Genomic DNA, 14,180 nt, shown 5'->3' on the forward strand with positions numbered 1-14,180 from the left:
TCACCTGAATAGCTAGGTCGTTCAGAACAACCATGAGTCCCCCTAACAAGCCTCACCTCAAGCCCTGTGGATCATTATCAAATCTCACTCCAAAATCCTAAATCTCTGTTCAATTGTATTTAGTCTATTACAAATATTGTTTTTTTTATTAGGCTATATGACTTCACCTTAAAACTGTTTATTTTGATGTTAACGTAATCTTTATTGATGTCATTGTAGTTGCTTTGGACAAAAGCGTCTGCTAAGAACTATGAGCATAAATATAAACATAAAGTCTCACATACATTTGGAGTGAGAATCAAACTTTTGAAAGCCACTACTGCATACCTTTTAAGTTTGTTTTTCCTTTCCACTGATGGCAATAGCACTCTAAACTTCCCCTCTGTCTTCCCCGAGCTCAACTGGGAGACAGAAAGAAGCTACAAACACCAAGCTTATGGACGTGAAGGCCAGAGAGCACACTCTGTTCAAATAAGAGGTGTCGGCTACATGACTCATGTGGGCTACATCTGGGACATTGATGACAGCATGACCCCTATTAGTATTCACTAATTAGGGTATTTCCCCACTGACCTGTGAGAAACTGCTGTGTGTCGAACAGCTTGCAGATCTGCTCCTTCTCCAGTTTGTTGGGCTTGTCAGCATAGGGTGCCAGTGGGCCCTCCCAGTAGACGCGGCCCTGGCACAGGCGCTTGGCGTACAGGCCATCCTGCGCCATCCACAGGTGCACGCCGCGTTCCAGCACGTTGGGCAGCTTCTCGGCTCCCCTCCGCTGCGACTGTGGGTACGGGAAGGGGAAGATGACGGGCTCGGGAGTGCCGCCGAAGCGCTCCTCCGTCAGTCCCGGGGAGGAGGGAGAGGAAGACGCCGAAGAGGAGGACGAGGAAGGCGCAGAGGAGATTCGGCAGCCGTCCCGACAGTTGGTGGTCACTTCTTTCACCAGAGACTCCCGGTAGAAGAGCGACACGTACAGTCGGTAGTCTACGGACAAATCCACATATTCAGCATTTGGATGCTTGACCAGTTTTCCTCATTTTGTAGTTAACAGTAATCTCAAGCAGGTAATCTCTTACAGGTAAAAGTAAAAAGCTGACTAAGAAAATGTCTTAGCCTTTAAAAATGTCAGGTCAAGGTGCGACAGGTAACTGTTAAAGCACTGGCAATGTTATGTACAGGATGGCAGACAGGGTGGAGGCCATGAACTCCACAAGACAAGGCACCACCATTGATACATAAAATTACACAAAAATAATTATAATAAAACAAACCGTGAGGCATTCATAAAGTTGTGCATGTGTAGTTAGTGCGTATATAGTGCATGTGTAGTTAGTGCGTATATAGTGCATGTGTAGTTAGTGCGTATATAGTGCATGTGTAGTTAGTGCGTATATAGTGCATATGTGGTATAATTAAGTTATCAGGCTGTGTTTGAGAATACTCCAGGGCAGAGGGGGGCTTACCAGTGAAGGCCATGGCCTCGGCCGCTCTCATACTGGGGTCCACTGTAAAGGCGGAAGTGTGCGTTTCAGTGGGGGAGCATGTGTAAAAGGTTCCAGAAATCTGATAACCTGTGACGTGACAAGCAGACAGCAGAGGGGCATCAGAACAAGAAGAGAGCAATGACTCGTAACCAGCTATGTTAACTTTAGCAAGAGGCAGCGTCTTGATTTTTTTTTTCTTTCTTTTTTTACAGTAAGATGCCTTACTGTAACAGGGGCTATTTATCATCAGCCTTGGTCACATGTTCTGCTGTGACATTTACATGGCAGGGTCTTCATGCTATTACATACTGAGGGGGATTTTTTCATACACCTACAAACTAAAGCAACAACAAAGTGCATGTTCAGCTGGGGAAAGGATGCCACATCATAACACGTGGGGCTGAAGGTTAAGGGTTGAGCTGTACTGGGAGATGATCTGAAGATTTCAGTCTGTCAATTAGCAGAAAACACAGCCGCAGGCGTGAGGTTATTTTGTGTGCCGTGTGTTTGACTTGACACTGCCCCTTTGAGAGCATCGGCGTGCTTTGTGAAGATTTCACAACTGCACTTAACCCTTTATTTAGCGTGTCAAAATGTCCCCTCTTATTGAAACAGAAGTACAATACTAAAAGGTATAAGGTGACAACATAAAGCTACTATACATGCACTTGGTATATGGAGCAAAACCTCATTATGACTAGTAAATCACTCATTCTGTGAGGAAAAAGAGCACTACACCATCCAACTCATATGAGACCATGCATTTAGCAGGGCAAATGGATTCTAACCTGGGCTTCAGTAATGTATTTCCAAAGAGCACTGAGCAAAGAGGAGAATATTGTTCATCCTTTCTTTGATTCAATTAAGCCTTAGTCTTAGTGAAATTCTTCCTTTAACATCCTTTAATTGAGAATGAAGCACAGACATATCACAACTGCTTAGGGTGTGTAGTGACTATGCACAGTAACTTTAGAAGAATTAGTATAGCCTCCCTCTCAGTCGACAGGTGCTGTATTGCTTTGAAGTCAGTCTTTGGGTCCCCTGCCTGAGCTCTTACCGTTGTCACAGGAGGGCCAGGGAAGCGGTCGGGTGGGAGGGTAGGGACACTGGCCATACTGCAGGTCAGCATGGGGAGGCTGGTGATGGGGCTGCTCTACCGTTGTGTAGTCCATCCAATCCCTCCGTTCATGAGGGAGCATGTAACTAGGCATCTAGGAGAAACAGAGACAGGCCTTTCAGATGAAACTCTCAGAACAAGGTTAAACTTTGCACAGACAAATCACAGACAAATCAAGCAGTTTTTTTTTAATGCCGTAGGTTGTAACATGTAATTTGAGTGAAAACCCCAATACCAGCGAAAGCAGAGAAAAGTGAATTTGTGGTTCACATTGACTACTTGTCTAAAGCACATTTGATTTGTGGTTCACATTGACTACTAGTCTAAAGCACATTTGAGGAAATAGGGCCAGTGCATGTGCAGTACAGTGAGGTGTGCAACACATTTCTTGCACATCAATAGACAGAGGTGCGCAGCCCACTAGGTGCAGGTGGGTGCGGTGCTGTGCTGTGCTGTGCCTCACCGTGGGCTGCAGAGGTGGGTAGGGTGGGGGTATGGGGTAGTTCAGAGGGCTCACGTGCGCTGAGCTCTCCTCCACGCTGTTAACCTTGGCACCTGCAAAGGCACCAACACAAAACACAGTCACACAAAGACGCCATATTAATGCAATAATGAACCACTGTTTTTTAAGTGTAGGAAATAAATCATGTGAGACATTACAATATACATACAAATTGTATGAGTACAATCAGTTAGGACTAACTTTGACTTTATCCATTAAATTCTAGTTACATGCTCAGACTTTATCAAATATGAGGAGGGCTGCAGCAAGACTGACACGACACCACACTATGTGAGTGCACAATGTGGAAGTGGCATGCAAGGTCTCAGCTATTCAGAAAACCAATTGTATTTATGTCAGTAATGTTTATTTGTGTGCATACTACTCACACACAGCTAAATGAACCATACATATACACATCCAAACCCTAAACAGAGATGCTTACTGAAATCATGTGTAACATGTCATGCGCTGTAAATTGTTTGCCGTGTCAACATTTGTGAGGCAAATGTCTGCTGGAGTGAACATCTTAATTAATTAATTTGCAGTCAATGTTGAGCAACTCCTACTCTAATGAGGATGGTCATCTGTCTTTGACAATGTGGGTTAGGCAAGCTGTATGTCGGGGGGTGTTGTACTCTGCATACGGTGGTAACCGTAGCCCTCTAAAAAAAGCTTGCACCCTTTTAGCACATGCGGCTTCCTCACAGCTTCCTGCTTGATCTGGTGCGACCAAGTCAAACGCGAGGCCGCCCTACAACCTTGCCTCGAGGTGCTCGCCAAAATTCACCCTCTTCTTTTTGCCATGTTTGTGCAAAAGTTTAGGTCTGCAGTGTGGAGAGCACTAAAGTCACACAGCTCTGTCTGAGTGAGGGTTGAAATAAAAGCTAACGTTTAGGCAGCGTCTGATTATCACCTGACACAAACACTCATGGCTGTGCTGGATGAAGCTGACAACAGTAAGCCCTAGTTGATGTGCCTCAGCTACTTTTCCATTACCACCTCTGTGCCAATTCATATACATATGTGTGTACCCTTCGACATTCTCGCAAGTACAGTCGCAAATACATACACATAGACACACATACACACATACACATATGTACATACATACATACACACACACACACACACACACACAGACATACATACAAACATACATATGTTCATTCATCTCCTACCTCTTTTGGCTCCCTCTGGTATGATTCTGTACACTTTGTAAGGATCAGATATATCCAGTTGACTTCTGTCCACCAGTTCATCAAAGTCATTGCTCTTGTTAAGGGCACAGCGAAGTCTTGTTTTCCATGTTGGGGGGTCTGGCTTGTCGACTCCCTCCCTGTATTTCCCTTTGAACAGTGCCCAGGCCTGAAACCAGAATAAGGGGGTGAGACAATCATCTTTTCATTCATAATTCATGCTTTGGACTGACTGTAAAAGTTCTTCTTTCATACTCTCAGTGTAGCTTTCCGAAACATATGGCTGTATTATCGTCTATTACAAGCTAGTTATGTAGTAATTTTGCAACAGTAATACAAAATGGGTTGACCATTTCTGTTGTGTATTCACATATATAACTTCAGTATTATCAGAATGATCAGTTCCAGGTAATTAGAAGACATCCTCTGATAAAGCTCACCTTGAATAGGGCTGCATCCTCTTCTCTGTTGTAGTCTTGCTTGCCCGCGTGTTTCCATGGTATCCTGAAAATGGTTTTCTCATCATTCTCCCAAACCAGTCCTGGATAGCTCCCGCTGTCAATCTGATCGATCAGCCACTGTCTAAGCTTCCCATTGCCACAACTGACTGACATGTTGCAGTCGCCATCTAAATTCATTTCTGTTAATAGACGCATGCATCAGGACGGAGAGCAAATGACTGAAAACATGCAATGCACATGCATTGATGCATGCAGAAAGCTACATGCATAAAGACATGAGAGCTGAGACCGAGACATGAAAGAGTGAAAGTTGCTTATTTTGACAGTGGTAAGGACATGCACCGATGTTTAGTGTAAAAAAGTTATCAATCTGAACACATTACCCTAATTAGATGTTTCTTATTTGGATGTGCTTGTTATAGTTAGTAATAAATGGCCTCCAAATAAAAGTAGGCTATATTACTTCGAGATGTGACTAAGAATAGCTCAAATGTTTAGTAGTGAAATTAATTAGTCAAATTAGGCCTACTCATTCGCAAGTATTTCTAATAATTTTAATAAATATGTTCATTGAGTGAGGGTGAGTTCTTAAAAAACAAAAAATAACATTTGAATTATATGGTAGGCTACTGATGTTCCACATTCTTGATTCACCCGACAGCTGAGCTTTTAAACGTGCGCGCTCACAAAGTCTTACCTTTCAGAGTCAGGCCCGGAGGAGTTTGAGAAGGCGATGATACAACTCAGTAGTCAACAAATGAGGTAGAGAGGTCTTAAATAATGACAGCGCGAATGGGTGGAGCAAACGTTTTGTCTGAGGCTGCATGCACGTCCCAGTGCGAGTTCTTTGAAACGATATCGAGCAGAAAGCCGCAGTAAACACTCTACGGGAAATCCCTATTGAACGGCAAGCACAAGACACGCACACCGACAGTGGAACATTTACCTGTCTCTAGATTCCGACAAAAATCTCCCTAAAATCGTCATCGGGACAAAGCTTTCCGACCCATCTTGTTTATAATAAATATTTTGACTTGTGAATTTACTGTTAGTCCTATTTCATCTTTCATGCACGACTCCATTGTTATAGCCTAAAATAACTAAAATAAGTCTTTTAGGCCATTTAGCACCACATAAATGTGTAGGCTCCGAGCTCCGTGTGTGACCTTAAGAGCTCGTGCTCATGTGCTTTAGAGGCCTATGAAATATGGATAAAAAAGGACAAGTCAACTTTTATTGTCATCCACGTCATTGTGTCATACATGTATAGCCTACGCTGTATCTTTGCGCGCCATCTAGTGGATTAGCAACGGAATTTGGAGAGTTACATTTTTTATTTCTCTCAAGAGAATCCCACAGGCTTCATGCCACAGTAGCGTGTGGTTATATTTTGGGTTAATTTGATTTGTGTCTAACAAGCCAAGAAAGAATCCATTACATTTTGGAGTGGATTCAGATCAGGATTTACCTCCCTCCTCTTTCTTTAGCATACAGGGCATATTGAGAAGGTTTGTGCTCTCCAAGTCCCCTTCAGAATGCTCTTCACACCCTCTCCTGGAAGAGATGTGTATAGCAGCTGAGAGACAGAGGGTAGACAGTGCAAAGTAAACCCTGCCAGATAACAGTTTCAAAGAATCTCTTTAATGACATTGCTGTCAACACAAATATCACAGGTTCAGACCATAATTTCATAGCTTTACAACAGGTAAAATTGTGACAATAACGAAAATAAATAGTGGCAGTTGTTGACCTGCCAGTCAAGTACTTGTGTATGTGCTGTGCTCTGTCTTGACTGTGAATGCAGCTGTCCACACACACTCCCCACCGACAGGGTTTTAGTCTCTCCTGGCCATTTGGACAAAGCAGAATTCACACATTCACTCAATTCGCTTGTCAACTTATTGGTAGATGTTGACAATGGAGTTTTAGAGTACAGAACACAAATAAATACAGGGCAGTGATCATCATATGAGTACATAAAAAAGACAGAAGTTAAGAAAAGTGGATTAGCACTTCATCATAGCGCAAACGTTGGCAGTAAAGACCATAACAGGTTTGAATAACAGTGTTGTGCCACAAAACAGACCATGAACACATAACCTCTTATGCCCAAAGCCCTTCCTTTACAATAATGTGTGATGGTCGACTCATCTTGCGTGGATGAAAACCCACAAATGTCAGAGCACAGTTCTCAGGGGATGCTCCGACGGGGCCCAATACATGTGTCTGTCGGTAAAAGACGCAGGTGCTCGCGGGAGCGGTTTGGTTCAGGTGTCCTGAGGCGAGACCGTGACGGACTCCGGGACCTGGAGCAGCAGGCTGCGGAGGTGCTCCGCATCTTCAAACGGGTTCTCCTTGTACTCCCGCCTCAGCCATTCTCTGTACTGCACACAGCATAAGCACCATGACTACAGCACAGCACAGCACAGCACAGCACAGCACACAACCACCAGCACACAGCAGAACACCAACTCAGCAAGGCAAACAGCATTCACACAGGACAACAGCATCACTACAGGAGAACCTACAGCAGAACTACACACAGGACAACAGCATCACTACAGGAGAACCTACAGCAGAACTAGACACAGGACAACAGCATCACTACAGGAGAACCTACAGCAGAACTACACACAGGACAACAGCATCACTACAGGAGAACCTACAGCAGAACTTCACACAGGACAACAGCATGACAATGCCTCCTTGCAATTGTAACTGTTCAAATTAGGATACTAATACACTATTCCTTTTGAGATTACCTAAATTCCACCTATGTGTTCTTAAAATGGATCCGAAGCAGCTCATGACACTGGCTATGATTGAAATGTTCACTATTTCACTAGATATTGCACTACATAGTGAGCAACTATAGAGGTTATTAACCAAACAGTAAAGTACTGGTAGTGACCATTTTGAACATAGCTGGTGTCTAGAGAGCAACTGCGGTGCTTGCTCACCTGCTGGGCCTCGTTCTGCTCGAACTCCTGCAGCTGCCGCTGGAAGCCCTGGTTGGGCCCAGCACAGGGTCGCGCTGCCCGCACCCCAGCCAGCGCCTCCTGCCAGCCCAGGCCAGTCACCGTCATGATGTAGGCCACCACCAGCGTCACGCTCCGGGACACTCCCGCCAGACTGTGCACACACACACACACACACACACACACACACACACACATTAGGAAGCAAAGCAATCACAACTGAATGTGCAAAAGGTTGCACAACCTCTAATTCAGTGCAAGTCAGATTGAAATCTGTGTGTGCCAAAACTGAATGGTTTAAGAAATGTTTAACAGGAACATACTGGAGGTATTTCATGAATATTAATAGTCAATATCAGCCATAGTATAACACACACATTAAAAAAATATTCCCATACACAAGCACTTTCATAGGTCAGCAAAATGTTGTTAAACATATTAGCTGCACTCAATAAACGGCAGCAGCTCTACAGGTCTGTAAAATAATTAGAGATGATACATTGACAACAATGTTCTCACACCGTTACGTTGCTGTAGAGCAGGTAGTCTGTTGATATTGATATCAGACAGCTGTTTTGTGTTCAGGTTTTAGGAAGTTTAAAATTGGGTTTCCTCTTTTTTTGTCAAAATCTAGTTATCAGCCTCTTGAGCAGACCTGCTTGTAGGAGCACTCTCTGCGGAGAACAAAGAGACTTCTGCACGTCTCCAGATAGCACTTTTTTTTAAGAGTGCAACTACCACAGAAGGGTAAGGTGCAGTTAAGAGCCATGTTGGGTGCAGAGCAAAGTGCATGCAGGTCTCTCCACACAAACTGGGTGAGAGGCTCAAGGACCATGGCACCACTCACCAGTGAACAAGACAGCCCTCGCCCTTCAAACGACATTCATGCATGAACATGATGCTCTCTTTGAAGTGCTGTGTGCTGTTGAAGAGAGACAGAGGGAAATGAAGAGAACTATGTAGGTCTAGACAGTAAACACTAACACACTAGAAACAACAACATAACACTGTGCAACATTCTTGTAAATGTACCACACATTTATATAATTTGAAGAAAAAAACATAATAAAAACTAAAAAAGTTGGGGGTTGGGAGAAAGGGCCATTTTGACAGTTTGCTTGGTGAAAAACAGACAGCACAGGTAAGGGGGCTGTGGAGGTTGGGGTGGGAGCATCGTGGCATGGGCGAGGGTGGGGACGGCAGTTGCTGGGCCATCCATCCTGCCGACGTGACAGCATCAGGATGAGAAACTGGTGTGTGTGTCCACTGCACAGAGGGAAGGCCAGTTTCACATTAGGCACCCGGTGGGTTTCGCATGTTGATGGGCTTTTTGGTGCTGAAGGGAAGGGGGATGGGTGGTGTGTGTGTGTGTGTGTGTGTGTGTGTGGGGGTTGTTCGATGTGTAGGCCTGTGCTTGTGGAGGATGATGGAGGTGGTGGTGATGCGGTGGTGGTGGTGGTGGGGGGGGTGATAAAAATAAAGGTTCACTGCAACAGCACAGGGCTCATAACTTCCTTCCTGAGCCTGAGGGGCCACAGGAGGAAGTGTGTGTGTGTGTGTGTGTGTGTGTGTGTGTGTGTGTGTGTACGTGCACATACAATGGGTGGCTTGTTTGTGTGTGTTTTTTTTTTGTATGGGTTTGTGTGTGTCTGTCTTGAGATATGCCTGTACAAATGTACGTTCTGCTGTTATATGGGTATGCGTGTGCGTGGAGTCCATGCTGTAGAGAACTCAGGCACAGGTATATGAAAGGTACAGTACACTGAATGGCACCGTACATCCACTCGTGCTTATTTTGTGAACCGTATCCTTTTTTCTTGGTTGTCAGAGTTACAAGAGACGCCCACAGATTGCAAGAGAGCTGGTGATCAGTATCATTTGGTTACGAGCATGCTTGCCATGTAGATGCCGTGCTTACAGGTTTTGTGTGGGCAGGTCTGCTGCTGGAATGCACAGATAGGTCATCTCCTGCAGGAGGAGACAGGGGTTGACCATTAAACTCTTGTATATAAACTACACAGAATATCATTTTCTCTATGAAGATGGTAAAGCAAGAAGGAAGGATGCAACAACCACATAAATATTGCTATGAGAACAGCTGGATGGAGATGATCTGACTAATCCTTTAACAATATGGGATGTATTTAACCAAAGTCCTTTTAGGCAAGTCCCTCCACTCGGTGGCCATATTGCATCGCTTTTTGGGCACTAATCGGGCATCGATTTCAGGTTGAACTGCGCGTGTGCAATGCTTCACGAATCACGACACACCAACCTCGCTCCAACTGCGATATCACAACACATGATTGGCACAATGTATTCACAACATACCACATGATTGGCAGGATGTATTCACATGTCAACCTTTGGAAGGGGCAGAATATGTGTAGACGACTGCCATGTTTGCATTACGAACTAACCACATACATGTCTATGGGAGATTCGTTGAGTGCTGTGTCTCCTCATTAGAAAGTCTCTGATTTAACTAGGAATCTGTTTCAAAAGACTAGCGACACATTTACTGTAACTAGATGGGCAGTTTTTTCAGAATAGAAATAATGTATGAAGCACTTCAATGGCATATTCCCACACTGAACTAATCATCATCAGATAAATGTTTGAAAAACGCTGTGTCTACTTCCCATGCAAATCTCTTATCTGTTGCGATATATATCTTTTTTCCAGGAGTGCTTGAGCGCTCTTATTTTTTGATGGCCGGCCAGGGAATATTAACATGAAGCCTGTTCAAATCTCAGGCAGCTTGCAAATGAGTGCTCCTCTTTTTCGCCCACACCGTAACATGTCTTGCAACAACATCCATTTATTTCAAATGAAAGGCTTCCCTGACTGCTTTTACTCATCCAGTCAATGCACGAATTGTGTTCAGTGATGAGAGGCCCTGACTGGTGTTCCCCATTTTCACACACAATGAAACCAGCCATTATATTTCCAAAAGTGCCATGATGGTTGAAAAAGTGATTGAGGCCACTTAATCAACAATGCCACCATTCACTTTCTTCAGCCATTTAGAAATGTCTCAGATACCAGCGTTTAAGGATCTGACAATGTACTGTATTTAACAATACTGGGTATGCCTTTCTTTTTAAGAAACTTTATATATAATTTTTTGCAAAATACAGGACACAGATTTCATGTTATTCTGTTAAATATCAACCAAGTTGTGGATAAATAGTCAACATGTTTCCCTTCATTTTACATGTTCTATTTTACCCTTGCAGGAAAGGGGTTTCTTATCATTTGGATTCACAGTAGAGGTGGAGCTACTAGACATGTCTCTGATCAGGTCAGATCTCTGTGTACAATTTCAGATAAGATAAGGTCGCTGCCTCTAACTCTGAGAAACCCCAGTTCATTCCTCACGCCTCACTGTTCCAGGCACACAGCCTAGGAGACCTGTTCAACCAAACAAGTGTTGAGTTATATTCATTAAGACATGGTGTAAGTGTGTGTGTGTGTGTGTGTGTATACATGTGTGACTGCACACCTGGCATTCTATAGACCCTTTAGCTCTACACAAAAGTACAAATTGTCAACTGTAAAGCATTTTACCATGTTACCATTAGTTGTTTGCCACCGGAAATGCCTTAAGAACACATGTTTGTTTAAACAGTTGAAAGGGTCTAGATCACTTCATGTCTTTTATTTTTACACCACATTTACCAAGTCGACACAAGCCGATACAAACTGAGATTATTCTAAATGTGGAATGTGATTTCACTGGTCAGTCTAATAGAAGACACCCTCTAAAGGCCCTGAAATAAAAGCTGACCTCATCATCTCTGCCCTGAATCCGAGAGCTCAAAAGAGCATAGTTTGATGACAGCTCCCCCCAAAGTGCTAATGACGGCCTGGCACGGACCACGCAACGCTGCCCACACCAGAGTGAAAGCTGAGAACAGGCCACGCAAGCCACACAGGCTGAGAGAGAATGCATGCCGCATGCCATCACCTTTCCCTGGACCTTACCACTAGACGCTTTAGCAGAGGGGGGTGGGTGTGAGTGTGAAGAGTGGTGATGGTGAGGGGAGGGGGAGGGGAGGGGGGGGGGGGGGTCGCAAAAACAGGAAGCAGGCTCATGTGAACAGAACGGCATTCCGATGATTACTAGTCCTTGTATCTGTCTAGGGGCTCACTGTTCCGCGTGCATTCCGGGAGAGAGGAGAAGAACAAGAATCTCTGTTTGTAGCTCGTTCTGCTGAATGTCTCCTTAAAAGCTGTGACACTGTGCACAGGCAGAGCTGCTCTACTGGACGTTTTAACATGGTTGCCTGTTTTTGACCTCATTCTATCATACCCATTTTGGTAGTTTTATCTGTAATGCACAATTTGCTCATCAGATTTTTCCAGCCATTGAATAATATTACGGTTACATCTACACTTACTGTATTAACTTGGCAGACACATTTGGCCCTGTTTAAGTGGTTGTTCTTTTTGTTGATGTAGTGTAATACTCAGATGTTAACATTTTAACCATCATCCAAGAATTCATATTTGTAAACATACTGTAGGCCTACTGTACATGGGCCAGCCTGAAACATATGACTTGGAAATGGAGAGAAAATCACAGACTAGATCTCCTTTACGAGTCACCCCACCTGATAAAAATCGGTATGGAAATCACTGTGACTGTGGCATAAAGCCTTTCCTCATACTTTTGGTTTCAAGAGTAGGAACACAACAGGTATGAAATGATCCATTTTATAAGGATGTCTTTTCTTTTCTTTTCTTTTCAGCAAACACTGATTAAAGTAATGTTTTCATACTGACATACATGTGGAGATACTGTCACTTTATGGTTGGTTCCATTATAGGACAGCTATACAAACTTTCATCTATGTACAATGACATAGGTTTGGGTTGCTGCTAATTATACACCAAAATAATATGGTTTTGAGCTTTCATTTTACCTGAAGAATAGGAGCAGCTGTATCATGGATGGACAGAATATGTGTGATGTTGTGTTTTGCTAGTTGTTCTCTGTCCCTTGCATCTGAAGAGAAACACATTTCAAACATCCATCCAAAGACTGGCAAAAATGTATGTCATTTCAAAGGAGGTATTTTTCTTACCTTTGAAGTTACCCAAATAGAGGTCAGGTAGAACCTGACACAAAGGATGTGGAAATTAGGAAATGATAAGCAACATGATCTTAACTCATCTTTATACAATTTGTTTCAAACTTCTGAACACAAATGAAATCTGACCTGGAATTGCAAAGGGAAAAAGGAATGAAAAGGTGTGGTAAACTGGGCTATGTTGTGTGGGACTTAATTAGGGACCAGGTGCATTCGTTCCCTAAGCTATATTTTCAGTTCAGACCATCGCCGAATCCCAGCCAACCTTGGCCAAGCTGAGCGACTGTGAGCTTGGTCAACGCGACAGCAAGGCTAAAGTTACAATGTGTCAAGGAATCTTGTTCGTTAATATAGTACTGACACATGTTGCTGGCCTACAGGCGGTTACGTTAAGTCCAAGAGGCAAGACTCGCGTGTGTAGCCTAGTCATTGCCTGTCTGTCTGTCCTGTGCAGAACGGTCAGAGGAGAACGAGACTCCTAGACTCCCCCTCCAAGAATGAGTAACATGCAGCCAACTCAGATGGCTCAGCAGCACGCCAATGATCCATCTATGCATTGACTATTGACCTAACCATGCAAATAAAATAATGCATCGCGATTTGTTACACAGGTTTGTTATTGGGCTATTCATTGACCTTTAGGAATTTAGCTCGTCATTCATTCATTCAACAATTGATGGTCCTATTGGAGGATTTGGTGACAGCTGTATCTAATTTAAAAGCTGTATACAGCTGCCCACACTGTGGGTGCAAATGCGTCTGGGTAGGATGTAGCTTATTCGTCTCGCCTTGTTCAGGTATTATAAACAGGACGGAGCCTGCAAACGAACTGGGTCACCATACCGGATAAAGAATTCGGTTACCGCAAACCGCAACTGAAGTGGAAGTTCACATTCTTAGACGCAAACACACAAATCGCCGACAAATGTCAAATCACGCGACAAATGCATACACTTTGTAGGCTAATTACAAGCAATGAATACGTCGTTTAACTAATTAAATTAAATTAAATTGTACCTTGTTGATTCCATTTCCCATCCTGACTGAGATGCCCTTCAAAACTGTCATGCACTGTAGCCTAGTTTAGTCAATTTGTTGGTCTCAGTGGCTCGAGCGCTTCGAGAGCAATTGGACTGGTCTATAAAACTCAGTGAGCTTTAAAATCATTCGCAGGGGGGTTTGGGATATGTAGTTTCTTAAACCAAGACCACATCACTGTCCACAACTCAGTATTGTGTTGCTTACCATTCAGGTCTACTGCAATATTTCGGTTAAAGGGCTCCTCTTCTTAAGCTTAATAATAGCCTATATTTTTTCAATTTCAATATTTTGTTTTGCTTAATTTC

At 43.5% G+C, this 14,180-nt stretch overlaps 2 protein-coding genes across 4 annotated transcripts in view; both read right to left on the reverse strand.

Annotated features, from left to right (window-relative positions):
* irf4a (interferon regulatory factor 4a) overlaps positions 1-5,538 on the reverse strand; it is a 7,662-nt gene extending 2,124 nt beyond the window's left edge. Inside the window, exons 1-7 of one of the 2 annotated variants that reach the window (XM_048245977.1) lie at positions 5,458-5,538; positions 4,740-4,939; positions 4,282-4,468; positions 3,062-3,153; positions 2,539-2,692; positions 1,461-1,568; positions 574-981 (exon numbers count right to left, since the gene is read on the reverse strand). In XM_048245977.1, the coding sequence (XP_048101934.1) occupies positions 574-981; positions 1,461-1,568; positions 2,539-2,692; positions 3,062-3,153; positions 4,282-4,468; positions 4,740-4,937 (1,147 nt within the window). In that variant the 5' untranslated portion in view covers positions 4,938-4,939; positions 5,458-5,538. Of the gene's footprint in view, positions 1-573; positions 982-1,460; positions 1,569-2,538; positions 2,693-3,061; positions 3,154-4,281; positions 4,469-4,739; positions 4,956-5,457 lie in introns of those variants that run through there. The other variant, XM_048245968.1, reaches the window with a different exon arrangement.
* An 847-nt stretch (positions 5,539-6,385) lies between these two features.
* Positions 6,386-13,968, reverse strand: dusp22b (dual specificity phosphatase 22b). 2 transcript variants are annotated; one of them, XM_048245991.1, is made up of 7 exons: positions 13,852-13,968; positions 12,829-12,862; positions 12,667-12,749; positions 9,657-9,706; positions 8,586-8,660; positions 7,721-7,892; positions 6,386-7,144 (listed from the first exon to the last, which is right to left on the reverse strand). In XM_048245991.1, the coding sequence occupies exons 1-7, from the start codon at positions 13,900-13,902 to the stop codon at positions 7,028-7,030; spliced, it is 582 nt and encodes a 193-aa protein (XP_048101948.1). In that variant the 5' UTR covers positions 13,903-13,968; the 3' UTR covers positions 6,386-7,027. The 2 variants fall into 2 exon arrangements, with proteins under 2 accessions (XP_048101948.1, XP_048101956.1); XM_048245999.1 differs by lacking the exon at positions 8,586-8,660.
* Positions 13,969-14,180: the final 212 nt, after the last annotated feature.

This window comes from Alosa alosa, chromosome 1 (assembly GCF_017589495.1).
Source record: "Alosa alosa isolate M-15738 ecotype Scorff River chromosome 1, AALO_Geno_1.1, whole genome shotgun sequence".
Classification (NCBI taxonomy): domain Eukaryota; kingdom Metazoa; phylum Chordata; class Actinopteri; order Clupeiformes; family Clupeidae; genus Alosa; species Alosa alosa.

Excerpts from the sequence above, each read along its gene's own strand:
- dusp22b (XM_048245991.1), bottom strand. The coding sequence starts at position 13,902 with ATGACAGTTTTGAAGGGCATCTCAGTCAGGATGGGAAATGGAATCAAC. Across the intron at positions 12,863-13,851 it reads TGGGAAATGGAATCAACAAG|GTTCTACCTGACCTCTATTT; the intron begins GTACAATTTAAT and ends CCTTTGTGTCAG. Across the intron at positions 7,893-8,585 it reads GAGGGCTGTCTTGTTCACTG|TCTGGCGGGAGTGTCCCGGA; the intron begins GTGAGTGGTGCC and ends GTGTGTGCACAG.